This window comes from Marmota flaviventris, chromosome 1 (assembly GCF_047511675.1).
Source record: "Marmota flaviventris isolate mMarFla1 chromosome 1, mMarFla1.hap1, whole genome shotgun sequence".
Classification (NCBI taxonomy): domain Eukaryota; kingdom Metazoa; phylum Chordata; class Mammalia; order Rodentia; family Sciuridae; genus Marmota; species Marmota flaviventris.
Genome location: NC_092498.1, coordinates 192,156,033 through 192,182,717, shown reverse-complemented (window position 1 = coordinate 192,182,717; position 26,685 = coordinate 192,156,033). Strand labels below are relative to the sequence as shown.

General features: G+C 41.6%; 1 protein-coding gene and 1 non-coding gene across 8 annotated transcripts in view; both read right to left on the bottom strand.

Moving 5' to 3' along the window:
* Positions 1-1,259: 1,259 nt before the first annotated feature.
* Trnas-uga (transfer RNA serine (anticodon UGA)) lies at positions 1,260-1,332 on the bottom strand. Its single transcript has one exon. It is a non-coding gene; the product is annotated as a tRNA-Ser (tRNA).
* A 10,675-nt stretch (positions 1,333-12,007) lies between these two features.
* The window catches only part of Cnot10 (CCR4-NOT transcription complex subunit 10), a 71,616-nt gene continuing 56,938 nt past the window's right edge, over positions 12,008-26,685 (bottom strand). For 2 of the 7 annotated variants that reach the window (XM_071619685.1, XM_071619680.1), the window contains exons 14-20: positions 24,965-25,078; positions 24,228-24,308; positions 22,467-22,597; positions 21,688-21,723; positions 21,234-21,361; positions 14,722-14,797; positions 12,008-12,447 (exon numbers count right to left, since the gene is read on the bottom strand). In XM_071619685.1, the coding sequence (XP_071475786.1) occupies positions 12,293-12,447; positions 14,722-14,797; positions 21,234-21,361; positions 21,688-21,723; positions 22,467-22,597; positions 24,228-24,308; positions 24,965-25,078 (721 nt within the window). In that variant the 3' untranslated portion in view covers positions 12,008-12,292. The remainder of the gene's footprint in view (positions 12,448-14,721; positions 14,798-21,233; positions 21,362-21,687; positions 21,724-22,466; positions 22,598-24,227; positions 24,309-24,964; positions 25,079-26,685) is intronic. The other 5 variants (XM_027932339.2, XM_027932338.3, XM_027932340.2 and 2 more) reach the window with 3 other exon arrangements.

The window sequence follows — 26,685 nt, the reverse complement described above, 5'->3', positions numbered from 1 at the left end:
TGCCCCTGAGTTCAATCCCTGAAACGCATCCCCCCACCAAAAACCGACCTGTAAATGTGTAGGGCTGCAGTCCAGGAGCAGACCAAGGGAGCCCCTTCCCGCCTATTTCTTATACCTAAAGCCTCTACCATCTCTAGAGGGCTAGATTTTCACAGGGAGAAATTGAAAACTCAGGAAACCATTCTCGTGTTGGAGGCCATTCACCTTGGAGTCCAGATGACCGAAGCCTTCTCTGTCCCTCTGCCCTGCAAAATGAGCATTATCTTCATTTTACAAATGTCAAAACTGAGGATGGGAGAGGCCAAGCAGCCTTCACGGTTACCTAGCCAGGAAGGGGCATGGCTAAGATTTGAATCCAGGCATACCTAATTCCAAAAGCCTGAGACTTTCCCATTGATTCATCCTATTTCCTTTCCAAAATGGAGGAGAGGGGCTGGATTCAGGATCTCTGCAAAGCATTGATAAGGGCTTGTGGGTGTACTTAATTTATCATCACTGATCTAGTACTTAAGAGGTCCCAGGAAAGAGATATTATAGAGCTTTACAAATATAGCCTCACTTAAGCTTTATAATAGGCTTATGAGGTAGAAGTATATATTATTATAATTTCATTTTACAAACTGTAACAGGAAACTGTAACACAGGGAGGTAAAGTGACTTGGCCTACATCATACAGCAGGTAGTGAAACCGGGAATCTGAGAACTGGACCCCCACAGCCTGTGTGTTTTTCACCTTCTCTGAAGCCATCACAGACAAATTAGAAAAACCAACAAAAAAAGAAAACAAAGTGGAATTCCAAAAATTCACTGAAACACTTCTTCTTTTGTCTGAAAAATTGTATTTCTTATATTTTAGGAAACATTTCTTATACCAGTTTTGAGTGATGGGAATCTGCGTGGAGAATCACGCCTGGACTGTGTCATCACTGGGCCCTGTTGCCAGCCCAGCCCTTCTTGAGCAATCATTTCCCAGATCCTTGGCCCTCCCCCTTAGCAAGGTTCTTGGCACAGTAGCATGAGTCACAGGTCCAGGGAAAAGAAGGAATTTTTTTTTTTTTTTTTTGGCAGGGCTGGGGATGGAACCTAAGGCTTCAAGTATGCAAAGCCTTTGCTACCCCCAGCTCTTTTAATTTATTCAGAGACAGGGTCCCACTAAAGTGCCAAGGCTGACCTGGATCTTTCCACCTTCTTGCCTCAGTCTCCCAAGTAACTGGGATTACTGGCCTGTGCCACCCTTTCTTTTCTTTCTTTCTTTTTTTTGGTGGTGCTGGGGATTGAACCCAGGGCCTTGTGCATTCAAGGCAAGCACTCTACCAACTGAGCTATATCCCCAGCCCAAAGGGGTCCTCTTTCTGTGTATGTGTGTGTTATTGGGGATTGAACTCAGGGGCACTCTACCACTGAACAACATTCCCAGTCCTTTTTATTTTTAGTTATTTAAGGTCTTGCTAAATTGCTGATTTGCTTAGACTGGTCTCAAACTTGGGATTCTCCTGCCTCAGTCTCCCCAAATTGCTAGGATTTCAGGTGTGCACCATGACACCCATCTGGAAACTTGCTTTTAATCTAAATGCTAACACATAAATTGAATGGGACTCACCCAGGCATGTGCAAAGTGCATTCTTTTATTATTTATTTTATTTTTGTGATACTTTGATACTGGGGATTGAACCTGGGGCCCAGGGCCTTGTGCATCCTAGGTAAGAGCCCTACCACTGAATGACATCCCAGCCCAGGGCCCTCTTTTAAATAAGAAGTTGGAAATGAAGATGTGGCTCATTGGTAGAGCTCTTGCCTAACATGGTGTACCCCAGAACAGAAAGGAAAAAAAATATATATGTGTGTGTGTGTGTGTTTTCTTCTCCCCAGTAAAATCCAGAGAGACGGTCTTCCAAGTTTTTCATGCAGTCATTTCAAAAGATAGATGATGGGAGTTACACTAGAAAGAAAGAAGTAAAGAAAGAGAGAAAGAAAGGAAGGAAGAAAGAACCAAGTATGCATTGATGTACTTCATGAAAACATTTTAACTTTTCTCTTTTAGTGTAAATAAACTCCAAGATAACTGGACTTCTAAAGCACCTTTATGTATGCCTGATATCTATTTTAGCAATAATTTCTTTTACAACCCTCTGACTCAACAAAGTAAATAAAAGTGTATTTTATCATTATTGAAAAAACCACCCCAGTGATGGTTTCTAGGAGGGGTCCTTCAGCTGCAGGGAGGGGCCTTGTGAATGAAAACAGTGGACCCTCTCTGTAAAAATGCAAGCAGGGATCCAGAAGTAATCAAAAAGTTTAGGTGGAAGAAACTTCTCTAAGACTCTGGCCTGGACTAAAGATCAAAAGTAAGTTAAGGGCTTGGGCTGAGCTCAGTGGCAGAGCACTTGCCTCACATGTGTGAGCTGGATTGGATCCTCAGCACCACATAAAAATAAATAAACAAAATGGAGGGCTGAGGTTGTGGCTCAGTGGTAGAGCACTTGCCTAGCCTGTGTGTGAGGCACTGGGTTCGATCCTCAGCACCACATATAAATAAAGGTCCATTAACAACTAAAAAATATTTTAATAAATAAATTAATTAATTAAAAAAGAAAACAAAACACAGACTTGGTCTTAAAGATACAGGGCAAGGAATTTTGTTGGTGTCCACAACTTATTTTGAGATAAGAGGATCCCAAATTTGAGGCCAGCCTTAAGCAAGACCCTGTCTCCAAACAAAAAACTAAAAAAAGGTCTGAGAATGTAGCTCAGCGGTACAGTGCCCCTGGATTCAATGTCTAGTACCACCAAAAAAAAAAAAAAAAAAAAAAAAAAAAGATACAAGTGTATTTGTTTACAAGACAGAAAGAATAAGTTAAGTTATGCTAAATTCAATGTTGGAAGAGTCAATTGCTGGAACTCAAAAGAGTGTTAATTTGATCTAGGGCACAAAGAGGTTCATTAAGCAACTTTTTGTGTGTGTGTGTGTGTGTTGCTGGGGTTTGAACCTAGGGCAAGCAAGCGGGCCACCAAGTGAGCTATATCCCAGCCCTCATTAAGCAACTTTTGAATCTTTTCTATATATGCCATAGTTTTCAAATAAAAAGTGTGGGAGCTGGGTGCGATGGCACATGCTTGTAATCCCAGCAGATCTGGAGGGTGAGACAGGAGGATCCAGAGTTTAAAGCCAGCCTCAGCAAGGGCGAGGTACAAAGCAACTTAGTGAGACTCTGTCTCTAAATAAAATATAAAAATAGGGCTGGGGATGTGGCTTAGTGGTCCAGTGCCTGAGTTCAATTCCCTTACCAAAAAAAAAAAGTGTAGGAGGTAAGGTGAAAATTTAGATGTGCAATTCACAGTGCTTTTTGGTACAAAAGTACTATGCTACAAAACTGGTGGTAAATAGTGAATCATCTTCCCAAAGGACACATAATACCTACCAAACCAAGCTGCTGCCCTTGGTCTTTATATTCCTAGCCCTTTGTGTATTTTTTTTTTTTTTTTTTTGAGACAGAGTCTTACATAATTGCTGAGGCTAGCTCAAACTTGAGATACTCCTGCCTCAACCTTCAGGGTCTGGATTTTACAGTCCACAGAGCCTGGCTGTACTTGGTATTTTCTTAGGGATGAGTGTTTGTCACAACTTCTAAGTCCCTCCCATGGAACCCACAGAACCATAGGGTCTGGGACTTCCCTGATAAATGACCCTCTTGTCTACTTCAAATTGCAGACAACTCCCTGCAGCACCAGGCTTTGCAGCTTGACAGATCTTTCTTGGTCTCATTTATCTGGAATATGCCCTAGTAGCAGCCTCTTGTCTTCTTTCATTGCCCCTGAAATGACACCTCTTCCCTGAAAGGGAGGACCCAAATCCTTGGGTTCTTGTCTTCGTCCTTAGGAATTTTTTTGTTTTGCTTTGTTTTTGCCTTGCTGGGGATTGAACCCAGGGCCTCAATACATGCTAGGCAAGTGCTTATCACTGAGCTACACCCCACCTGTGACTTGGAGTTCTAGAGGCTAAGACCCTATCTATGGTCCCCTCTTGACTTCTTCTTTGAAATTTCTTTTTTTAGTTGTTGATAGACTTTTATTTATTAATACGTTATGCTGAGAATCGAGGATCAAACCCTGTGGCTCACACATGCCAGGCAAGTGTGCTACCGCTGAGCCCCAGCCCCAATGCCCCCTCGACTTCCATCCTGTATATTGGGCAATATGTCTTGCCCAGGACACACTGGATGAGTTTTAAAAATCTGATTGATCTAGGCTGGGGCTGTAGCTCAGTGGCAGAGCGTTTGCCTAGCGTGTGTGAAGCCGAGGGTTGTATCCTTAGCACCACACAAAAAATAAACAAATAAAGGCATTCTGTCCATCTACAACTACCAAAGGAAAAAAAAAATTAAAAACCTGATTGACCTAACTTATTATTATTATTATTATTTACATTGTGTCAATTGGAGAAATATGTAATAAAGATATTCAGTCAACTAATAGTTCTCTGGCCCGGTGATGACCTAATAATACCTTGTTCTTGACATTTGGCTGCTTCATGCTTCAATTTTTTTTTAAAGATAGAGTGAGAGAGGGAGGGAGAGAGAGAGAGAGAGAGAGAGAGAGAGAGAGAGAGAGAATTTTTTTTTTTTTTTTAAATATTTATTTTTTAGTTTTCGGCAGACACAACATCTTTGTTTGTATGTGGTGCTGAGGATCGAACCCGGGCCGCACGCATGCCAGGCGAACGCGCTACCGCTTGAGCCACATCCCCAGCCCTCAATTTTTTTTTTTTTATATTTATTTTTTAAATAAATATTATTTATTTATTTAAATAAATAAATATTTAGCAATTTACACAATATCCTGTTTTTATTTATTTACTTTTATGTGGTGCTGAGGATCCAACCCAGGGCCTCGCATATGCAAGGCGAGCACTCTCCCACTGAGTCACAACCCCTTCATGCTTCAAATTTAATTGTAGAGATGAGACAAACGCCATGGATAAATAGCTGACATTACTTTTGCCATTTCTTAAAACTCAGAGGCAGAAAAATACACAAACCCCAAATAAGATGAAAAAATTTGTTATATTTTCTATCACCCACAAATAAAGTAAAATAAGGTATAATTAGTGAACCAAATTAATTAAAGGAGAAAGAGCAAAATTATAAATAATGGAAAAATAAAAACTCAAATGAAATCAATCAGTAAGAGAAATTTAATAAAATGGAATAAAATAAATAATAAAGTGAAATAAAACTAAAACGAAATAATTAAAGTAAAATAAATAAAACGGAATAAAAAAAGAAAATGAATAAAATGCATATAAATGCAAGTAATAAAATAAACACCGCAATCACTGGAGGGAACAGAGTATTTGTGGAGCAGGATTCTGCTTTTCTGGCTGGCGTCTTCGGGACCTGGGTATCGGCGGCTCAACTCCAGGAAAAGACGGCGCGCGGAGCACTGTCACCGGCGTGGGGCAGGTTTCCAAGCCGGTCGCTGTGGAGCCTGGTTGCAGGGACGGGGCCCCGGGCTTGACTGCGTTCCCGGGCTTTCGCAGGGATCCCTGAGCTCACCGTGCCACCGGTAGGTGGCGCTCTGAGTCCCAGGTCCACGCGCGACGCTGTGCGGCCGCCAGGACCACCACTTGTCAGCCAAGCATTTGCGTTTAAGGTGCCTTGTGGTGGGGCCATGGTCGCCCCCTTGACCCTTTAGGTTGTGTCTTTTTCAATAAAAATGTGCATGATACGCGCCCCTCCCTTTGCCGCAGCCCTGAGTCTCTCGGATGCCCGCTCTGAGGTAGAACCCTGGATTGCTTGGTTTGGAGGTCCCGGTCGTATCCTACCAAACACACGGTACTTGCCACGAGAACATAAATGGGGGTGGTTCATCTTACGCCTTGATTTTCCTCGATGGAATAATCATAAGTTGTTTCACATAAAAGAATTCAAAGTGTCAACACCTTAATTATGGAGTAACAACATTCACCTGCCTGGTGCCTCGGGAGAATTCAGAGAGCAAGCTACCTGTGGCTTTATTGGGGATTAAGTGATGGCAGAGGACATTTGCAGGAGGCCTTTTCTTGTGTCCCAGAAGTCTCCAGCAAAGCTGGGCTGGGGGAGGGGAGAGGTGGGGGTGGGGAAGGGGACAAGGGGCCACTCACATGCAAATGCAGCTGTGACAATCCGGCCGGGCGCCTCTGCGCCTCCGGGAGGCAGAGGCTGGAACAAAGCATTTGCATTTTCGACATGTGAAAGGCCCGCATTCCTAGGCCCGGAGGCCGCGGGGGCACCGCCCCCCTCCTCCCATTCACACTCCGGACCACACAGAGCGCCTCTCGCGCCAAATGCTGGAAGGTTCGTTTCAGCTTTTCTTTTGACCCGGGCGATGCATACGAAATGTAGATATTTCCCTAAACGCCGGCTTTGACATTTAATGCGATCCTAAGTAGTCTGAAATGTGGACGGGATTAGGAGGAGGCTGGGGGCCCACAGGGACACTTGGCCAAATCCCCCTAAATCCTCCAGGACAATTGTTTGTCACCACACGGATTCTCTTTGCCCCAAATGAGGGGGCTAATGAACTTCGCTGCCTCCTCCCGTGGCAGCCCCACTCCCACCCCAGAGCTAGCAATTCGACCCTGTCCTTCCCAGAGAGAAAGGGAAGATGAATGTGTAAATTGCTGGCTTTGTGCAAGGGTTTATTTACTTTAGGCTGGGCCAGCTGAGTTTGACCAGTAACTAACCCACCCATCCTGGGCTGCTATTTAACTCTCCATAAGGCTCAGAGGGTCAAGGGTGCTGAGGCCCTGTGAACCTGGGGGTTATGTTAATAGGCCATCTCCACCTTAGGTCCTGTGTAACATTGCCAGACTTAGAAAGGAAACACCACCAGAAATTCTGTGCAGCAGCCTTTATTATTCATCTAGAACAATCCACACTGTATAATGCACAGCCTGGATTCCAAGGTGGAATCCAGGAGGGAGGCAGTTGACAAAGAATGTGTCATGAACGATGGAACATAGATTGTGTTCCCTGACTTGCCAAATTACTATGGTTCTCAGCAACAACAACAAAAAAATCCTCACTGGCCCTCAGTAAGCATGCGTGAAAGGAAGAGCTGGCATACCAGAGGACTTTCTTTGGCAGAAGTTAGAGCCATGGAGAGGCAGTATGAGATGAGTGGGGTGTGGACTCAGTGAAACTGCAAGGGAGAAAATTCAAGGCACCAGAGCAGACTGAAGCTGCTCTGAAATGGTGACTCCTTTTGGGAGATGGCAGAGAATCCAGTTTGGGGAACACATGGGGTGTAGCAGAGGGATTATTAGAAGCTGAGTAGGGAGGGTGGAGCAGTTACCATGGAGAGAACTTGAAGATGCCCCTGTAGGAACCCTAGGCAGGAGTCACAGCTGTGACAAAAAAGAAAAAGAACAAAAAGCAGGCTCAAAGAAACTGTTCTACCTCAAACTTGTCCTAGAAAGCCAGTCTGGGACATGGTGGAGCATACCTGTAATCCCAGTGTCTCAGGAGGTTGAGGCAGGAGGATCACAAGTTCAAAGCCAGCCTCAGCAATTTTGTGAGGCTCTCACAAAATTTAGGGAGACTGTCTCAAAATAAAAAATAAAAAAGGGCTGGGGATGTAGCTGTCATAAACATTCCTGGTACAAACAAACAAACATACAAAAACAACTGGTCTGATCTCAGTGAAACAATGAAGATTTGAAGCCAAACAGGGCATGCATGGTAGTGATTGTCTGTAGTTAGTTCCAGTTGCTCAGGAGGCTGAGGCAGGAGGATTGCTTGAGCCCAGGACTTCCTGGCCAGTCTAAGCAATAGTGAGAATCCAGCTAAAAAAAAAGCTAAATGGTATGGGTCCAAGATTTCTGATACTAGTCATCTGTTTCCTGATGGCTTCAAAAGGGTGAGACAGACTGAGAGAGTAATGCTGACATGAAATAAATGTACAGACTGAGCTGAACAGGTCCTGCTGTAGGCAGCAGGAGGGATAAATGAACTCATCTGTATTGTGTGCCTCAGCCTCCCCAGTAGCTGGATTACAGGCATGCCTCACCATGCCCTGGCAGGAAAAAGAAGTTCCACATATTTTTCCAGGCATGTCACTCCCTAAGCCAGTCTCATATTTTTTTGGTACTGGGGATTGAGCCCAGCCAGGGGTGCTTTACCACTGAGCTACACCCCCAACCTTTTTTTGACTTTTATTATGAGACAGGGTCTCACTAAACAGCTGAGGGTGGCCTCCTGCCTTAGGATCCTCCTGCCTCAGCCTCCTGCGTTATTGGGATTACAGGCATGTGTGACCATGCCCAGCCTCAGGGCTAGCTATTTGTTGATCAGATAATGAAGACCACGTTAGCCTGAGGATCCTGAGAATTGACCAGACCAGAACCTGTCTTGAAATCACTGAAATAGCCAGGGGCGGTGGTACATGCCTGTAATCCCAGTGGCTCTGGAGGTGGAGGTGAAGGCAGGAGGATCTGAGTTCAAAGCCATCCTCAGCAGTTTAGTAAGGCACTAAGCAACTCATGAGACCCTGTCTCTCATAAAATACAAAATAGGGCTAGGGATGTGGCTCAGTGGTTGCGTGCCCCCGAATTCAATCCCTAGTACCCAAAAAAACTAAAAAGAAATCACCGAACTGATACTATTCCTACAAACCTTCGAAACCTACTTCTCACCAAGTTTCCTTTAAGAAGAGGAGCTAGGAACCCCCATATCACATCTTTCACTCTGGAGATGGCCTGCATTGTCCCTTGAATATGTATTCCTTGCTTTACCCTTAAAAGCACCTTTCTCTTGAAATTACCTTTTCCCCCTTGAATATGTATCTGCTTTCCTAAATAAAACTATCCCTCTGACTGGCAAGTACTAAAATTCTTTTGATACTGAAGGCAAGGACCCTGTTGGTCCCCAAGTCAAGTTCTCCTTTCTCTTTGGGACTCCTTGGAAACTTTGTTGGAGACATCTCTTTCCCGGTCACAAGACAAAACCTTTTTTATTGCCAGCCATGGTGGCACTTGCCTGTAATCTCAGCTACTCAGGATGTTGAGGCAGGAGGATCCCAAATTCAAGCCTAGGGACTTAGCTTAGTGAGCACTTGCTGGCAAGCAGGACCAGTAATTTAAACAATGATTGTTTTTCCTCTCACTTGAGATGAGTGTACATAGGTAGCTGCAGGTCTAGTTTCTAGTAATGTATATATGCTCCTGCGTATATGCAGACACCCAGTACTGCAAAAAACAAACAAAAAAGTACTGAATAGCACATATAATTTAATGATCATTGTACTGAAAGTGAAAAACAATAAAATATTATTTTAAGCCAAGTCATTCTCAGTTTTTTTTTTTTGGTACCCTGAGTGTGCTGAACCAGAGCCATATCCCCAGCCCTTTTTATATTTAGAGACAAGGTATCAGTTGCTCAGGGCCTTGCTAAATTGCTGAGGCTGGCCTTGAACTTGCAATCCTCCTGCCTTAGCTTCCCCGCTCCTCCACCCAGCCACTGGGATTACAGGTATATGCCACCATTGTCAATTTTTTACATCTTTTCCCTTGCAATGCTTGACTGGGGATGGAACCCAAGGTTTCATGCATAAGAACTGTCAGCTTTTTATTTCCCAGAAGTACAGGACAGGGAACCCAGGGCCTTGTATATACTAGGCAAGCACTCAATCACTGATCTTCAGCTCCTTCAGCTTTATTCAAGTAAACAAATAAATAAATAAATGGCAGCCTACACCTTCATAAAATTGAAGATTTTTTTTTTTGGTACTGGGGATTGAACTCAGGGGCACTAGACCACCGAGCCACATCCCCATTCCCGTCCCTATTTTGTATTTTATTTAGAGACAGTCTCACTGAGTTGCTTAGTGTCTCACTTTTGCTGAGGCCGACTTTGAACTCGAGATTCTCCTGCCTCAGCCTCCTGAACTGGTGGGATTACATGTATGCACCACTGCGCCTGGACAAGTTGAAAAATTTTAAGTAGTGTGTTAGTAAATCAGGGACAATCAGTCTGTTTTGTGTTGCTGAGCCATTATACTCTGGACTAAAGATATTTTCAACTGCTCAAGGGTTTACCGGGATGTAACCCCATTATAAGTTGAGGAGCATATGTGCGCACTAGAAATATGGCCAGCAGGTGTCTATGTGTACTTGTCTCAAGTGAGGAAAAAACAATCATTGTTAAATTACTGATCCAGAGCTGGGGATGGTGGTGTATGTCTGTAATCACAGCGACTCCTGAGACACGAGGTTTGCAAGTTCAAGACCAGCTTCAACAGCTTAGCCAGGCACTAATAAGCAATTTTGCGAGATCCTTTCTCAAAAAATAAAAAGGGCTGGGGATGTAACTCGGTGGTAAAGTGCCTCTGGGTTCAATCACAGTATAAATAAATAACAACCATTTTTGTTACATAGTGCCAAATTGCTAAATATATTGTATGTGGGGTGGGGCTCAAACCCAGAGTCTCACACATGCTAGGCAAGCTCTCTACCACTGAACCACATCCCCAGCCTGCAAATGTATTCGTATTTAATATGGGGCTTACCAAGCCCTCTGCAGATATTCCTGTTTCCCCATTAACAAATCAGCAAAAAGAACAAAATTCTAATTTCCTAAGATTTTTCCAAAGATGTTATTTTCAAGTATCAATTCCAGGCCTTTTCCCAGTTTACAGTAAGAACCTGTGGGGTTCCAGCAACTTATGAAGTCTGTACTCATTCTCTAGAAAATGTCCAGGCTGGGGATGGGGATATAGTTCAGTTGGTAGAGTGCGTGCCTCACATACACAAGGCCTTGGGTTCAATCCTGAGCAACACACACACACACACACACAATGTCCAGGCTCCCATCCTCCTGCAGCATTTGAGGGTCCCACAGTGCTGTTGTTAGTCAAAGGCTAGGAAAGCAGAGGCTGCAGACCTCGATCAATACTATCATAAGGATTTTATTAGCTTTGTATTACTACAACAAAATACCATAAAATAATAAAGGTTTATTTTGGCTCATGGCTCTGGAAGTTTCAGTTCAAGACTGGGCAGCCCCACTGCTTTGGGCCTCTGATGAGAGTGCCAAATGACATGGGAGGAACAAATTGCTTACTTCTCATGAGCAAGCTAAAAAGTAGGGACAGACTGAGGACCAGTGGAGTCTCACAATTACCTTTGAGGGCACCCCTCCTCCAAGTGACTAAGGACCTCCCATAGTACCCCCATACCTAAAGGAGGTATCCCAATAGTGTCACCCTGGGGGCCAAGCCTTTGACATGCAGACCTTGGGGCGGGGAGTGAGGGGTACACTCTCCATATTCAAACCACAGCAAAGGTCCTCCTACCCTCATCTCATAGGCAAAGGACTTCAAGAAGCCTAAGGAAGCCAGGCCACCTGCTTTTCTTTCTTTTTTAAAATTAGACACAGGGTCTTGCTAAATTGCCAAGACTGGCCTCAAATCTATGATCTTCCTGACTTAGCCTCCTGAGTGTCACTGTGCCTGCCTGTGATTTTTAATAAATGGTTCCTAACAGATCAGTCCTCTCTTCCTAACTCAATTATACCAGTCCTGATCAATGTTGTTGTTGTTCTTTTCCTGCACCCCGCCCCCATAGTGGGAATTGAACAGTCTCATACAAGCTAAGCAAGTACTCTACCACTCAGCTATACCTCTAGTCCTTTCCATTTTAAGACAGGGTCTCACCAAATTGCCCTGGAACTTGCAAACCTCCTGTCTGAGCCTCCCAAGTAGCAGTGTGTGCCAGTTTCATGTTCTTCTGACAATATTCTTTATTTTTTTGTACTGAGGACTGAACCTAAGGGTGCTTAACCACTGAGCCTCTTTTATTTTTTATTTTAAGATGGGGTTGCTTGGTCTTGAACTTTCAATCTTCCTGATGCCAGCTTCTGAGTTGTCTGGCAGTACAGGTGTATGCCACCACCTTTGGCTCTCTAATTTTTTAAACTTCAATACTAAATACCTCAGATGTTAAAAACAGTTGGAAGAAAGACTACCAAGACTGTACTGATAAGACCATGTTTTTTAATTGCCTGTGACACAGATACATCACATAATGGTTCAAAATTAATAGTTTGGCAGGGGTTAGAAGAAAACGGCTGAAAATTAGTTTGTGAATCCTTAATTTTAAGTGAGCGTATGGCAAAAAAGTTAAGGGTAGAATGGTCTCAAAACTATATCTTCAAAACTAGCACCTGTCACCATCTTTCATTCATTTTGTTGTGATACAACTAAAAAGGCCATAAATGCTCCCCTGGGTCTCAGGTAACAGTTTCCCAAAAGCAAAATATCACTTTCTCTGCACAGTGGTGAAAGCTGGCATTTGGATGGGTTGGATTGGGTGGACAGGCTGAAACACTGGCTTCTTTCTCATTTCAGAGTGTGTTTTCACTGTAGGAAGCAGCTGATTTCTTTTGATGATCTGTAAGGCCAGCTGGGTATTACCTATAAAAACACTTTCCGTTAAAACACAAATACAACAGGACACCCACTCTCCTCACAAAGCAGGTCATCAGAATCCCACAAGGGAGGTAAAAGATGATCTAGAAGTGCCACAGTCTGCAGCTTTGGCTGGACACTGGAATCACACATCCCATTTCAACAATAGAAAAAATGTTTTTTTTTTTCACAATTTATATATTTTTTTGTGGTAATGGGGATTGAACGCAAGGATGCTCCAGCACTGAGCTATATCCTCAGTCCTCTTTACTTATTTATTTTGGTACTAGGGATTGAACTCAGGGGCACTTGACCACTGAGCCACATCCCCAGACTTATTTTATTTAGATAGGGTCTCATTAAATTGCTTAGCACCTCACCACCGCTGAGGCTATCTTTAAACTTGAGATCCTTCTGCCTCAGCCTCCTAAACTGCTGGGATTACAGGTGTGTACCACTACACCTAACTACTTTTTATTTTAAGACAGGGTCTCACTAAGTTGCTAAGGCCTTGAACTTGTCATTCTTTTGCTTCAGCCTCCCAAGTAGCTGTGACTACAGGCATGAACCACCACATTAGTTTCCATCTCTAGAAATGATTTAAGAAGCCTGTAATCCCAGGTACTCTGGAGGCTGAGTCAGAAGGATTCTAAAATTTGAGGATAGCCCCAGCAATTTAGCAAGGCCCTGTACAACATAGTAAGACCTTGTTTCAAAATAAAAAAATAAAAAGGGTTGGGGATGTAGGTTAGTGGTAAAGTGCCCCTGAGTTTAATCCTAACTGCTCCAAAAGAAAAAAATCTGATTCAAGTTATGTGTCTTGGGCACATGCTCTACCGCTGTGCCTGACTCTTAATTTTATTTTTTATTTTGAGACAGGGTCTTGCTAAATTGCCCAGTCTGGCCAAGTGTGGTGGCAAATGCTTATAATCCCAGAGGCTTAGGAGGCTGATGCAGCAGGATCCCCAAGTTCAAACCCAGCCTCAGCCATTTAGCAAGGCCCTAAGCAATTTCGTGAGACCCTGTTCTAAAATACAAAAAAATAAAAATAAAAAGGACTAGAGGATGTGTCTCAGTGGTTAAATGCCCTGGGTTCAATCCCTGGTACCAAAAAAATAATAATAAAAAATAAAAAGGGCTGGATGTGGCTTAGTGCCCCTGAGTATCATTTAAAAAAAAAAAAAAAAAAAAGAAATTGCACAGTCAGGCCTTAAACTTTAATCCCCCTGCCTCAGTCTCCCAAATTAATGGGATTAGAGGTGTGTATTACCACATCTGGCCTGGCAATAGGATTTTTTTTTAATATGAGCCACAACCCCAGCCCTGGCAATAGGATTTTTAAAAAAGGTCCCCAGGGATTTTCCCCCTCCCAGCACTCAGGGCTTGCATGTTAGGTAAATGTTCTGTTGCTGAGCTACATCTTCAACCAATTCTGTATTTTCACAGATAAAAGGAAATATCCTTAATTTGTAGACAGAACTCATTTAAGATACCACAATTCCTTAACTATGACATTTTCATTTGGAAGAACTTGATAGGCAATATCTTCAAAGAAGGTATAGTTTTAGTCCCCCCAATCCTCCCAATTAGGGATTGAACCCAGGGAGAACTGTACTAGCACTGAGCTATATGCCCAGTCCTTATAATTTTATTTTGAGACAAGGACTCATTCATTAAATTGCAGAGGGTGGCCTTGAACTTGCCATTCTACTGCCTCAGACCCCTGGGTCCCTTGTATTATAGGCAGGCACCATTAGGGACAAAGTTATTATTATTTTTTGTACTGGGTTGTGAGCCCATAGGTGTTTAACCACTCAGCTACAATCCCTAGCTCTTTTATTTTTTTTTGAGACAGGATCTCACTAAGTTGCTAGGACTTCACTTAGTTGCTGGGGCTAGTTTTGAAGTTGCGATGTTCATGCTTCAGTTTCCTGAGTCACTGGATTTACAGGTATGCACCACCACACCCAGCCCAAAGTTGTATGTATGTATGTAAGTACTAGGGATCGAATTCAGGGACATTTGACCACTGTTTCACATCCTTAATCCTATTTTATATTTTATTTAGAGACAGGGTTTCATTGAGTTGCTCACCACGTCACTTTTGCTGAGGCTGGCTCTGAACTCAGGATTCTCCTGCCTCAGCGTCCCAAGCCGATGGGATTATAGGCGTGCACCACCACACTCAGCTCAAAGTTTTGATTTTTAAGAGAAAAAGCAGACAAAAATGATCTTGGACTTTTTGAAGGGATATAGTCCTAACTTGAGAGAAATACTCACCATTCTGCAGTTCAAGATAGACTGCCAACAAGATGGCCTCAGGGGGCACTTCTTTTGGATGGATCATTGAAGCTGCCTTCGTTCAAAACAGAAAGACACCCATAAAAACCAACAGCTTAAGATACAAACTCCAAGCAACAAAAAACAACAAAAAAGTAATTTTTAGATAAAATTCTCCTGTACAATCCACTGCAGTTTATTATTTTTTGGGGGCGGGGTGACCAGGGATTGACACAGGGATGTTTTTACTACTGAAGTATATCCCAGCCCTTTTTATTTTGAGACAGGGTGTTGCTAAATTGTTTAGGCAGCATGACTTGCAATTCTATAGTGAGGGTTTTTTTTTTTTTTTTTTGGTACTGATGATTGAATCCAGGGGTGTGTTGCCACTAAGCCACATTCCCTGGCCTTTTTCATCTTTTATTTTGACACAGGGTCTTGCTAAGTTCCTTAGTGCCTCAGTAAATTGTTGAGTCTGATTTCAAACTTGGGATGCTCCTGCCTCAGCCTCCCAAGTAGCTGGGATTACAAGCATATGCCAGCACACCCGGACTTCATCTTATAATAGGGGAAATTTTTCTTCCTACTTAGATTTTATCAGGTTGAGGTTCTTAATCTTGGCTACTAGGAACACCCCTGACTCTATACTTTAATCACAGACCCAAGGTCTGCTGGCTGCTCCACACCAGATACAGCTGTATTTACATGTTGCCAATGTCAAGAGTTCAAACTTAAACAGTTGATAACACACAAAAAATGTCTCATTTAGCCTGTTTGACAACCCCCCCCCACCAAAAAAAAATCCTGGAGGTCAATTCCTTTTACCACTGAGCTATATCCTCTGAGTCCTTTTTATTTATTTATACATTTTATTTATTTTAAAAAAATATTTATTTTTTAGGTATAGATGGACACACCACAATGCCTTTATTTTTATGTGGTGCTGAGGATCGAACCCGGGTCCCGCCCTTGCTAGGCAAGCGCTCTACTGTTGAGCCACAATCCCAGCCCCTATATTTATTTTTTTTAAAAAAAACTTTTATAGATAAACACAATGCCACTATTTAATTAATTTATTTTTTATGTGGGGCCAAGAATTGAACTCAGTGCCTCACACATGCTAGGCAAGTACTCTACCACTAAGCCACAATCCTAACCCCATGAGTCCTTTTTATTTTATTTTTTGTTACCAGGGATTGAACTCAGGGGCACTCAATCACTGAGTCAGATCCCCAGCCCTGTTTTGTATTTTATTTAGAGACAGGGTCCACTGAGTTGCTTAGTGCCTCCTACTGCTGCGGGTGACTTTTAACCCTCACTCCTCCTGTCTCAGCCTCCCAAGCTGCTGGGATTACAGGTATGTGTCACCGTGCCCGGCCCTTTTTATTTTTTTGAGATAGGAGGATCTTGCTAAGATGCTGAAGCTGAGCCAGGTGTGGTGGTGCACACCTGTAATCCTAGTGGCTTAGAAGGATGAGGCAGGAGAAAAGACAACCTCAGTAACAGTGAGGTGCTAATAAGCAACTCAGTAAGACCCTGTCTCTAAATAAAATACAAAATAGGGCTGGGGATGTGGCTCAGTGGTCAAGTGCCCATGAATTCAATCCTTGGTACCAAAAAAAAAAAAAAAAAAAAGGTAGAGCTCGCTTGCCTAGCACATGAGAGGCCCTGGGTTTGATCCTCAGCATCACATAAAAACAAACAAAATAGAGGTATTGTGTCCAACTACAAATAAAAAAAAAAAAAAAGGGTACTGGAACTTGCCATCCTCTTGTCTCAGCCTCCTGAGTCACAGGGATTAGGAGGCATGCACTACTGTACCAGGTGATGTCCTCATTTTTAAGGACTGAAACCTCATAGAAATCAGTCAAATAAAATAATTTATTGGTTTAGGCAACATGCTGTCCTTAGATCTGACACAACATCAGCCAGCAGTTTTTCTCTGATCCAGCACTCAGGAAGGAAAGCCTGGGTTGTTATGGTCAGAGGTGTTAACATTATAGATTCCATTACTCAGTCTGGGTCTCTTTGGGCCGCAGCCTTTCCCTTATCTTATCAACTTATATTTCCCCATCTAGTGTCAGCTGCTTACTGCTTCCAGAGTATTCTGCTTCTTCCCTTAACCTAATTGGAGAAGGTAATTCTACAAATATTTACTGAACAGAGGTAAATGTGGGACAAGACAAGGGCTTCCTGTGACAATAATGCATGGAAGTAATAACAAATTTACCTAATGATAGGAAGAGAGGCTAAGTGAAATGTGCAGTGAAAATGGAGAGAAAAAGTTTTTTTTTTGGTACTGGAGCAGGGGTACTCTATCACTGAGCCACATCCATCTCTGGCCCTTTTTATTTTATTTGATAGGGTCTTGCTAAGTGGCCAAGAAGCCTGGCTTCAAACCTGAGATCCTTCTGCTTCAGCCTCCAGAATCTTGGGGGATTATAGGTGTGTGCTACTACACTCACCTAGAAAGATTTTTTTTTCCAGTGCTGGGTATTGAATTCAGGGCCTCACACATGTTATAAGCAAGCACTCTACTACTGAATTACATCCCCAGCTCCCCAGCCCTTGGAGAAAGGTGTTTTTTAAATTAAATATTTTTTTTTGTGTGTGTGGTGCTGGGATAAAATCCAGGGTCTCTTGTGCACGCAAGGCAAGCATTCTACCACTGAGATGCACTCTCAGACGCAGAATAAGTTCTTTTGAATAAGGAGATCTGGGAGTAAGAGAGACCTGTCTTAGTGCTTGGAGGCAGGTATTTGATATCCAGAAAATGGGGGACAATGGTATTTATTTACTGCAGTACTGGGACCTGAACCTAGGGGCACCTGACCACTGACTTTTTTTTTTTTTTTAAATATTTTTTTTAGTTGTAGATGATCACACAGTATCTTTATTTATTTTTATGTGGTGCTGAAGATCAAACCCAGTGCCTCACACATGTGAGGCAATGCTTTACCACTCAGCTACAGCCCCAGCCCTCCCATTAGTTTCTGAGACAAGATCTTGCTAAATTGCTGAAGCTGGCCTGGAATTTGTGATCCATCTGCCTCAGGTTTCAGAGTAGTGGGATTATAGGTGTGCATCACCATGCCATGGTAAATGGCATTGAAGGATGAGGCTTGAATGCAGGATTGTGTGGGAAAACCAGAAACTTGCACTGGGTGGTCAGTTTCTGGCATACTAGGAGAAATCCCAGACTACTAGGGAGCCTCATATAAACAGGCCATAACCTTAAGTTTCTCACTAATGGGATGGGGAGCCCTTTGAGGGGGTACTAGGGATTGAACCCATGGGTGCTCTACCACTGAGCTAAACCCCCAGCCTGTATGCATTCATTCATTCTATTTATACTAGGGATTCAACCCAGGGGCTCTTCACTACTGAGTCACATCTCCGGCCCTTTTTATTTTGAGATAGGGTCTTGTTATGTTGCTTAGGGCCTCACTAGATTGCTGAGGCTATCCTTAAACTTGTAATCTTCCTATCTCAGCTTCCTGAGTTGCTGGGATTACAGGTGTGCCCCACTGTGCCTGATATAGAAAGGCTTTTATTCCTCTAACATCACTGAGTTGTAACAACTTAATGCAGAAAAGGAGATTTTTTTATACTTATAGGCTTACCTTTATATAAGGCAAGAACATGGCCACCATTTTTGTGGATATTAAAAATTCTTCCCCCAAGTGGCTAGTAAACACAGGATGTTTACTATTCTTTGCATTGACCACAGTTTGCAATTTTTCATAAAATACAAGGGTTCAAGGCTACGACATTATGAGATTTAATGGCACTTTGCCTACTGGCAGTTCAGAATGGTTAGTGGTGGGCAGGCTACCTTGGAAACATCTACTTGGAGGCCTTTGCAACTCCTAACGTCATTGTTTTGCTCTCCTAGGCAGGGTGGGCCTCCCAATTAACAAAGGTCCAGTCATTGGATTAACCTAAAAACCAAGGGACCAAAACAAAACCCCCTCAGACCCCGAACCAGGCCTGACCCCATCTGTCTCTCTCAGCATTTGTCAGCAGCCGTGGCCACCTGCTGTATGAGAACCTGAGCGAAACTGCACACACTACAACTTTAGATCAAAAGCCCTGTTTGCTGTAATTGGGATACAGGGGCACTTTCATTTTCTTAAACTATTTTTAATTTTTTGTGGCACTGGGTGTCAAAACCAGGGCCTTGTGCGTGCTAGGCATATAGTCTATCCTAAGTTCCAGGAGCACTTTTAAAAGGGCTGTTAAATATCTTGCCACTGAGAACGGTGAGATCTTTTACTTTTACCAGTTTAACTCATAAACTCAACTCCTAGATAATATCAAACGTGTTCCCTGGATAGTGTGTCACAGTCTTTTGGATGAGAAATGCTCACTAGATATTGGGCATGGTGGCGCAAACCTGAAATCCCAGGAACTCTGGAGGCTGAGGCAAGGAAGGCCACAAGTTCAAGGCCAGCCTCAGTAACTTGGTGAAACCCTGCCTCAAAATACAAAATAAAACACTAGGGATGTAGTTCAGTGGTACAGCATTCCTGAATTCAATCCCCAGTACCAAAAAAGAAATGCTCACTAAATGCCACTAAGTTGACTAAATATCATTTATAATTATTTTATAGTTTTTCCATGGTAAAGCATTATCACTTTTAAGTGCATCAAGGTAATCTGAATAGGCAGGATTTTGGAAGCCATCAAAATCTCCTTAGAATAGGTTTAACTTTGATTTCAGTTATACTAGCAAACATGTAGGAATGTGTTCTCATGTGCTTTTGGTGAACGTACCATTTGGCATAAACTTTCTATAATAGAAGTCTTATATTCTGTATCATCTAAGCCTGGCGCAGTGGCACATGCCTGTAATCCCAGCAACTTGGAAGTCTGAGGCAGGAGAATTGCAAGTTCAAAGTCAATCTCAGCAACTCAGTGAGACCTTGTCTCAAAATAAAAATAAAAAAGGGATGGAAATGTGATTCAGTGCTCCTGAGTTCAATCCCCAGTATCCCGCAACCCCTCAAAAAAAGAGAAGATATAGCCTAATAAGTCTTATTATCATGGCTTAACAGAGACTTATGTATTCAATAGATATCTGCTGTTTCAATGTCCTTTGAGGGCTTATATCTTTCAAATTCTGTGAAATCAATGGTAATCTCAGTTCATTACTACAGGTATAGTTTACACCCATGAATTTTTCCAATTATGGTAAGATGCCTATACAGGTCCAATTGGAATAATCTTTGAGGCCTAATGATGCACCACTGCATCATTCAAATTCAGGTGTGCCCCACTGTGCCTGATATAGAAAGGCTTTTATTCCTCTAACATCATTAGATGAGGTGTAACAACTTAATCCAGAAAAGGAGATTTTTTTATACTTATAGGCTTATTGTTACCAGTTTAACTCATAAACTCAACTCCTAGATAATATCATACATGTTAGTTACATATTGCCAGCAACTTATTGTAGTGTGTCAACTTATTTTAGTGTGTCTCTATTACTGGCTTTCTGAAACCTGACTTAGAGTGTATTAAGTTACCTTTCTGAATAAAGATTTACACAATTCAAAATTAAAATGCTTATGAGAATGCAGCAAAAAGTATCCCAGTAGTAGTACTCTACTCCTGCTGCCTCTATAACTAATGCTGCAGCTACTAGTGTACCCAATCAGAGATCTTTCATGCATACACACGACCATACAGAAAATGGTTTATACCTTGCTCTTTTCACTCAGTTATGTTTTGGGTATCTTTACACACTAGTAAACGGAGTTTAAAACTACATTGTACTCAACTATGTAGATGTACTATTATTTAAGTGGTCTCCTATTTAAGTGGTTTTCAATCGAGCCACATCCCCAGCTGTATTTTGTAGTTCATTTAGAGACAGGGTCTCACTGAGTTGCTAAGTGCCTTGTAGTGGCTGAGGCTGGCTCTGAACTCACAATTCTCTTATCTCGGCCTCCCAAGCTGCTGGGATTATAGGAATGAGCCACCATGCCTGACTGGTTTTCAATCTTTTGAAAATTTAATTATTAAAAAAAAAAAAAGAATCATCAGGCTGGGCTCAGTGGTCCATACCTCTAATCCCAGTGGCCTGGGGAGGATGAGGCAGGATCGTGAATTTAAGCCAGCCTCAGCAACTTAGTGAGGCCCTCAGCAACTGAGCAAGATCCTGTCTTAGAATAAAATATAAAAATGGCTGTGGATGTGGCTCACAGCTTAAGTGCCGCTAGGTTCAATCCCTGGTACTCCCCCACCAAAGAAAATAAATAAATAAATAAAAATCATAAATCATAAATAAAAATCATAAATAAATCATCGGTAAACACTCTACATTAAGTGTGTAGTTCATTTGCAAAACTGATCAGCTATTTACCTTTTAAGAATATTTTTAAACTTGAAAAGTAACATTCCAATTCAACAAACTGACCAAAAGCCTCAAACAAAAAACAAACCATAACTCTCAAACCATTTGCTGGCTGCTTTACAGGAAGTTTCAGCTCTGCCCACTGTGGCTTTACCTGGTGCAGACATTTTCGGGCTTTGTCATACTCGCTCCTCAGGCAGTATGCACTGCCAAGATTGAATAGCATCACCGTCCTGGCAGAGTTGACAGAACTGGGGTAGCACTGAGGGGCCCGCTTCCCAGCTGTGGAAAGAGCACAAACAGGGTGAACAGTCTTTGCCAACGGTGAGGGAATAGCCCAATCTAAGGCCCTTGAGGAGCCACTCACAATGAAGCACAGCACTGCTTCTCAGGCAGACAAATGAAGGACACAGAAGATTTAGGGTCTAAAACTTGGGGATGCAGGCCAGGCACATTTAAATATTTACAAAGCTTTTTCTTTTCTTTCTTTCTTTTCTTTTTTTTTTTTTTTTTGGGTAGTGCTAGGGACTGAACCCAGGGCCTCATGCATGTTGGGCAAGTGCTCTACCACTGGGTCATACCCCCAGCCTTAAAAACTCCTTACTTACAGGATTCCATTGCTTCATTTTCACCCTTGTCTGATCCTACAAAGACATGAAAATAAATCTGAGGGACAGGGCAACAGAGCATATTTTCTAAAAATCTAAGTTTCCTTATAAAGTAGAAACCTAATATAATTAGTAACAATATTTACTTTTAATGTATTGGAGGTTCTATTGAAAGAAGTGAGAATGCTACTATCTACAATACACCAATACTGAGAGCTAAATTCAAGTAAAGGAATACCACATAATTTCACTTCCTCAAAAACTTAACCACGATTTAAAATTAACTTTTAAATATATTTTTATTCCCTCCTGGATTGGGGATCTGTGGAAAGTAAAAATATACAATTCAAAATCAAACCCAAATGAATCCTCTAAGCTGGGGTATGGTGGCATGACTCTCTAGTTCCAGCTATTCAGGATGCTGAGACAGGAGGATCCCTAGTGTCTTGGTTTAAGACCAGTGTGAGCAATATAATGAGATCTCATTTCTTGAAAGAAAGGGAAGGAAAGGAAAGGAAGGAGGATCTCATTTCTTTATAAAAAGAAAGGAGGAGAAAAAAATCCTCCTAACATCAGTCTTTCAAAAGTAAGAATTTAGACTAAATGATCAAAAGGGTTACTTAACAAATATTACAGAGTAAGTACAACCCAAAATGTGGAAGGCCATTCTGATATCCCTTTCCTTTAAAACCATGCCCTTATGTTTCTACATATCCTGAATTATGACAGGAAGGAAGTAGAAACAGTGACCAATTCTGATCAAATGTGTCCTCATTAACCTTGGTCCTGCTCATTTGAAGAGATTCCTAAGGAGACATCAGTGACATTCTCTGGGTTCAAGTGAGTAATAGCATCGGATATTCTGTCGAGAGAGATGAGGGCTTCTGCAGCATATAAATGGCCTAAGAACCTAAAATGAAAAAAAACAACAACAAACATATTCCAAACTGAAAAGTAGGTCATCACAAAAATGTCCAATGGGTGATACTACCAGGTGTATTATATTACATTACAGTGGGTATATGTTTCAAATATTTTATATCCTTGAATTAAAATCTCTATTTAGGAAAAGTAGAATAACTGAGGGTTAAATTTTCTCTTTAAAAAACACCTTAAAATATATAATAATTTTATGCTAGTCAAATGGAACAAAGCACATACACAGCAATTAAAAATGCAATTCAAGCTGGCAAATTTGTGCTATCCTTTTTTTTTAAACAAAATTTGTGTCTTTTTTTTTTAATATTTATTTTTTAGTTGTAGTTGTACACAATATATTTATTTATTTATTTATTTTTATGTGGTGCTGAGGATTGAACCCAGGGCCCCGCACATGCTAGGTGAGCACTTTGCTGCTGAGCTACAGCCCCAGCCCTCTTTTTTTTTTTTAAAAGAGAATATTAACACAAAAGGTAATAAAGTTCTAACAAAAGAGATTCAAAACTGAATGCCTACTGTGTGGAGCATCAGAATCCGATTTTTGCCAGGTGTGGTGGCGAATGCCTGTAATCACAGCAACTCAGGAGACTGAGACAGGAGGATTATGAGTTCAAAGTCAGCCTCAGCAATTTAGTAAGGTCCTATGGAACTTAGCAAGACCCTGTCTCAAACTCAGATTCCTTCAGTCTCTGCTGCTGGAAGACTCAGAAAGCACCAATGTGCCAGATCAGACTTTACTTCTAATCCAAGATTTTCTGCTTTCCATGCTACTTATTTTATGCCCCCTGATGTGATATCAGATGCATATCTGCCTGGCTAATAACAGTCTGATTCTTCCAGTCTCTTATTCTGAGCCATTTCCCCCATTAACACCTGACTGATTTCAAATAGTCTTAGACATATCATACAGCAATTCAAAAAAATTTGTGTCTGCATGCATGTGCATGTAGGGGTCAAACCCAGGCCTTGTACATGCTAAGAACATGCTCTTCCACTTAGTGACACTTGCAGGACACAACATCTTTATTTGTATGTGGTGCTGAGGATTGAACCCAGCGCCTTGAGCATGCCAGGCGAGCGTGTTACCACTTGAGCCACATTCCCAGCCCCCTGCTCAAAATTTTAATGACTTTTTCTACTTGAGAACAGAACAAAACAAACTAAGCTTTTACAGTTTCTTTGGTCCTGGAGATTGAACCCAGAGTCACTTTATCACTGAGTTACATATCCAGTCCTTATTACGCCTTTATTTGGATACTGGGGATTGAACCCAGGGGTGCTTAACCACTAAGCTGTATTCCCAGTACCCACCCCCACTTTTTTTGTGGTGCTGGGGATTGAATCCAGGGTTTTGTGCATGTGAGGTAAGCACTTTACCAACTGAGCTACATCCCCTTTATACTTTTAGACAGGGTCTCACCAATTTGCTTAAAGGCCTTGCTAGGTTGTTCAGACTGGGCTTTGAACTTGTGATTCTCCTGCCTCAGCCTCCCAAGATGCTGGAATCACAGGCATGTGCCACCACATTCATCCCTGTCCACCCACAGTTTTTTCTTAAATTTTGAGATTTGGTCTCCCTAGTGGGTTGTGGTGGCACTTGCCTGTAATCCCGGTGACTCCAGAGGCTCAGGCAGGAGAATTCCAAATTTGAGGCCAGTTTCGGCAACTTAGTGAGACCCTGTCTCAAAGTTTAAAAAAAAAAAAGGGTTATGGGAGTAATCAGTGGTAAAGTGCCCCTAAATTCAATCCCCAGTACCAAAAAAACCAAAACCAAAAACAAACGACAGGATCTCTTTAAGTTGCCCAGGCTGATCCCACACTTGCAATCCTCCTGCTTCAGCCTCCCAAGCTGCTGGGATTACAGGAGTGCTCCACCACATCCAGCAATTGTATTTTATTTTGAGACAGGGTCTTATTAAATTGCTTAGGGTCTTACTAAATTGCTGAGGCTGGCCTTGAAGTTGCAAATCTCCTACCTCAGCCTCCCAATTGCTGGGATTACAGGTGTACACCACTGTGATGGTTCAAAAAAAATTTTTTTGTGGGTCTTTTCTCTGAGTACTTGCTGTATTTTTGGGGCCTAAAGTGTTCCTATCAGCCCTAGCAGCAGACAGTCCTGAGTTTGGGTTTTTTTAATGTTCAGCATAATAAATGCCATTTCCACTGATCTTTGAAGTGCAATAGGTTAAAAAAATATCTATAGGAAAAATTATAAGCCATTATTTTCTCCACAAATACATATTCTACTGGAGGAGTAAAAAAGACAATATGTACCAGGAACTAACCAGAAACCTTGAAATAAAACAAACCAGGAACATGCAGAGTGAGTCATACTTACTTAAGAGATCCTGACAGTTTAGGCTGCTGAAGAAGTTTATCTGCGTGATTCAGAGCCATAAGGTTATCACCCAAAGCCAGAGCCACATAAGCACTGCAAGCAAGTATGGAGCACCTAGAACACAGAAAAGGGACAAAAATCTGAGTTAAAAAACCAGACAATGGTTGTATTTGCTCAATAGGAAACAATGTGCCAATTATAGCTGTAACAAGGTGGACACTGGAAAAGAAGAAAGGCCATGACACTAACAGTAAGAATTGGAATGATGGATAAAGCTACCATCTAAAGCAGTTTGATCACTATGTAACTATCATCTTTAGCTTCCATCCAACTGATCCCCATCCCCCAAATATAACCAAATAGTAAAGAATTCTCTTAGTTTAGTGTGCAGTATTGGTTCTTCTCTGAACCTATTAAAGTCTGTAGTTCGTATCATATATGTATACACACACACACACTCACACACACACACACACACACATTTAGTTGTAAATGGACACAATATCTTTATTTTATTTATTTATTTTTATATGGTGCTAAGGATTAAACCCAGTGCTTCACACATGCTAGGCAAGCCTGAAATACAACCCCAGCCCTGTAGTCTTGATAAGAAATAGTATTATCAAGAGTAACTTTAAAAATGTCACTTATATGGGGATTGGGAATATAGCAGGTTGGTATAGGTTTTGCCTTGCATGCACAATGCCCTGAGTATAATCTCCAGCACCATGGGAGGGGGATAGTCACTTATACAATTATTATCTTTAATGAATATTCAAGAAAAAACCCAGATTAAATAAACATATATGAAGATAAAATTTTAATTACACTGGTTTTGCTAAGTTGGGGTAGAAATCTGAATTTGTTTGGTTTTCTATTTAATGAACAGCTCATTTAAAACAGGTCTAGCTAAAGACTTGACATAATAGATCACTTGAATGTTAAACAACTGTTCCACAAATCAATCTTAAATAAACCCTTGTCAAATAGAAATGAGATCTGAATGGCCAACCACAAATGATCAGACTCAGAGGGAGGGTTTTGAGTTACATTTACAAATTACAATATATATCTTATCATTAAAGTACATTCATATAATTTCAGTCTAAGGTCATATCATCACAGTTTTCTAGTGCCCTGAAGTCTTCACCCTTTTGGTGAAGAAGCAGAACTGGGCAAATTCATAAGGAGTCAGGTGTTTACTCTTCACTTGCTCATGCCTGGCTGCTAGAATCTTAGAAAATTATCCACTAATGGAAATAATCCTCAATACAGAAAACTGAACTGATCATGGAGAAGGCACAAGGAAATTAAGGTTTATTGCCTTAGGTTACTATAGTCGAATTGAAAGACTGTCTAATGTGGTTCCTGGTTTTATCAGTGTAGGAACATTGAAATCCAAGTGGTTAGATATATTCTCTAGATGGCATGTGTGATTAGTCAGGTACTATCATTCAACACTGTAGACTCCCAACCCACTGCTCTTCTAGTCCTACCACAAAATTGTCCTAAACATGAAGTATTCTTGATTATATTATGACTTTTCTAAATTCTAGGTGTGTGTGTGTATAATACACATTCTATCCAGTCCTTTTGCAAAAGAAGAAAATAAAAACATAACCCAAATACCACAAACAGTTTTTTATATTTCGATATTAAGTATCTAATTTTAAATCTGAACCCAGAGAAGAGTAATTGGAAAGCAGGTAAGAGCAGCCACT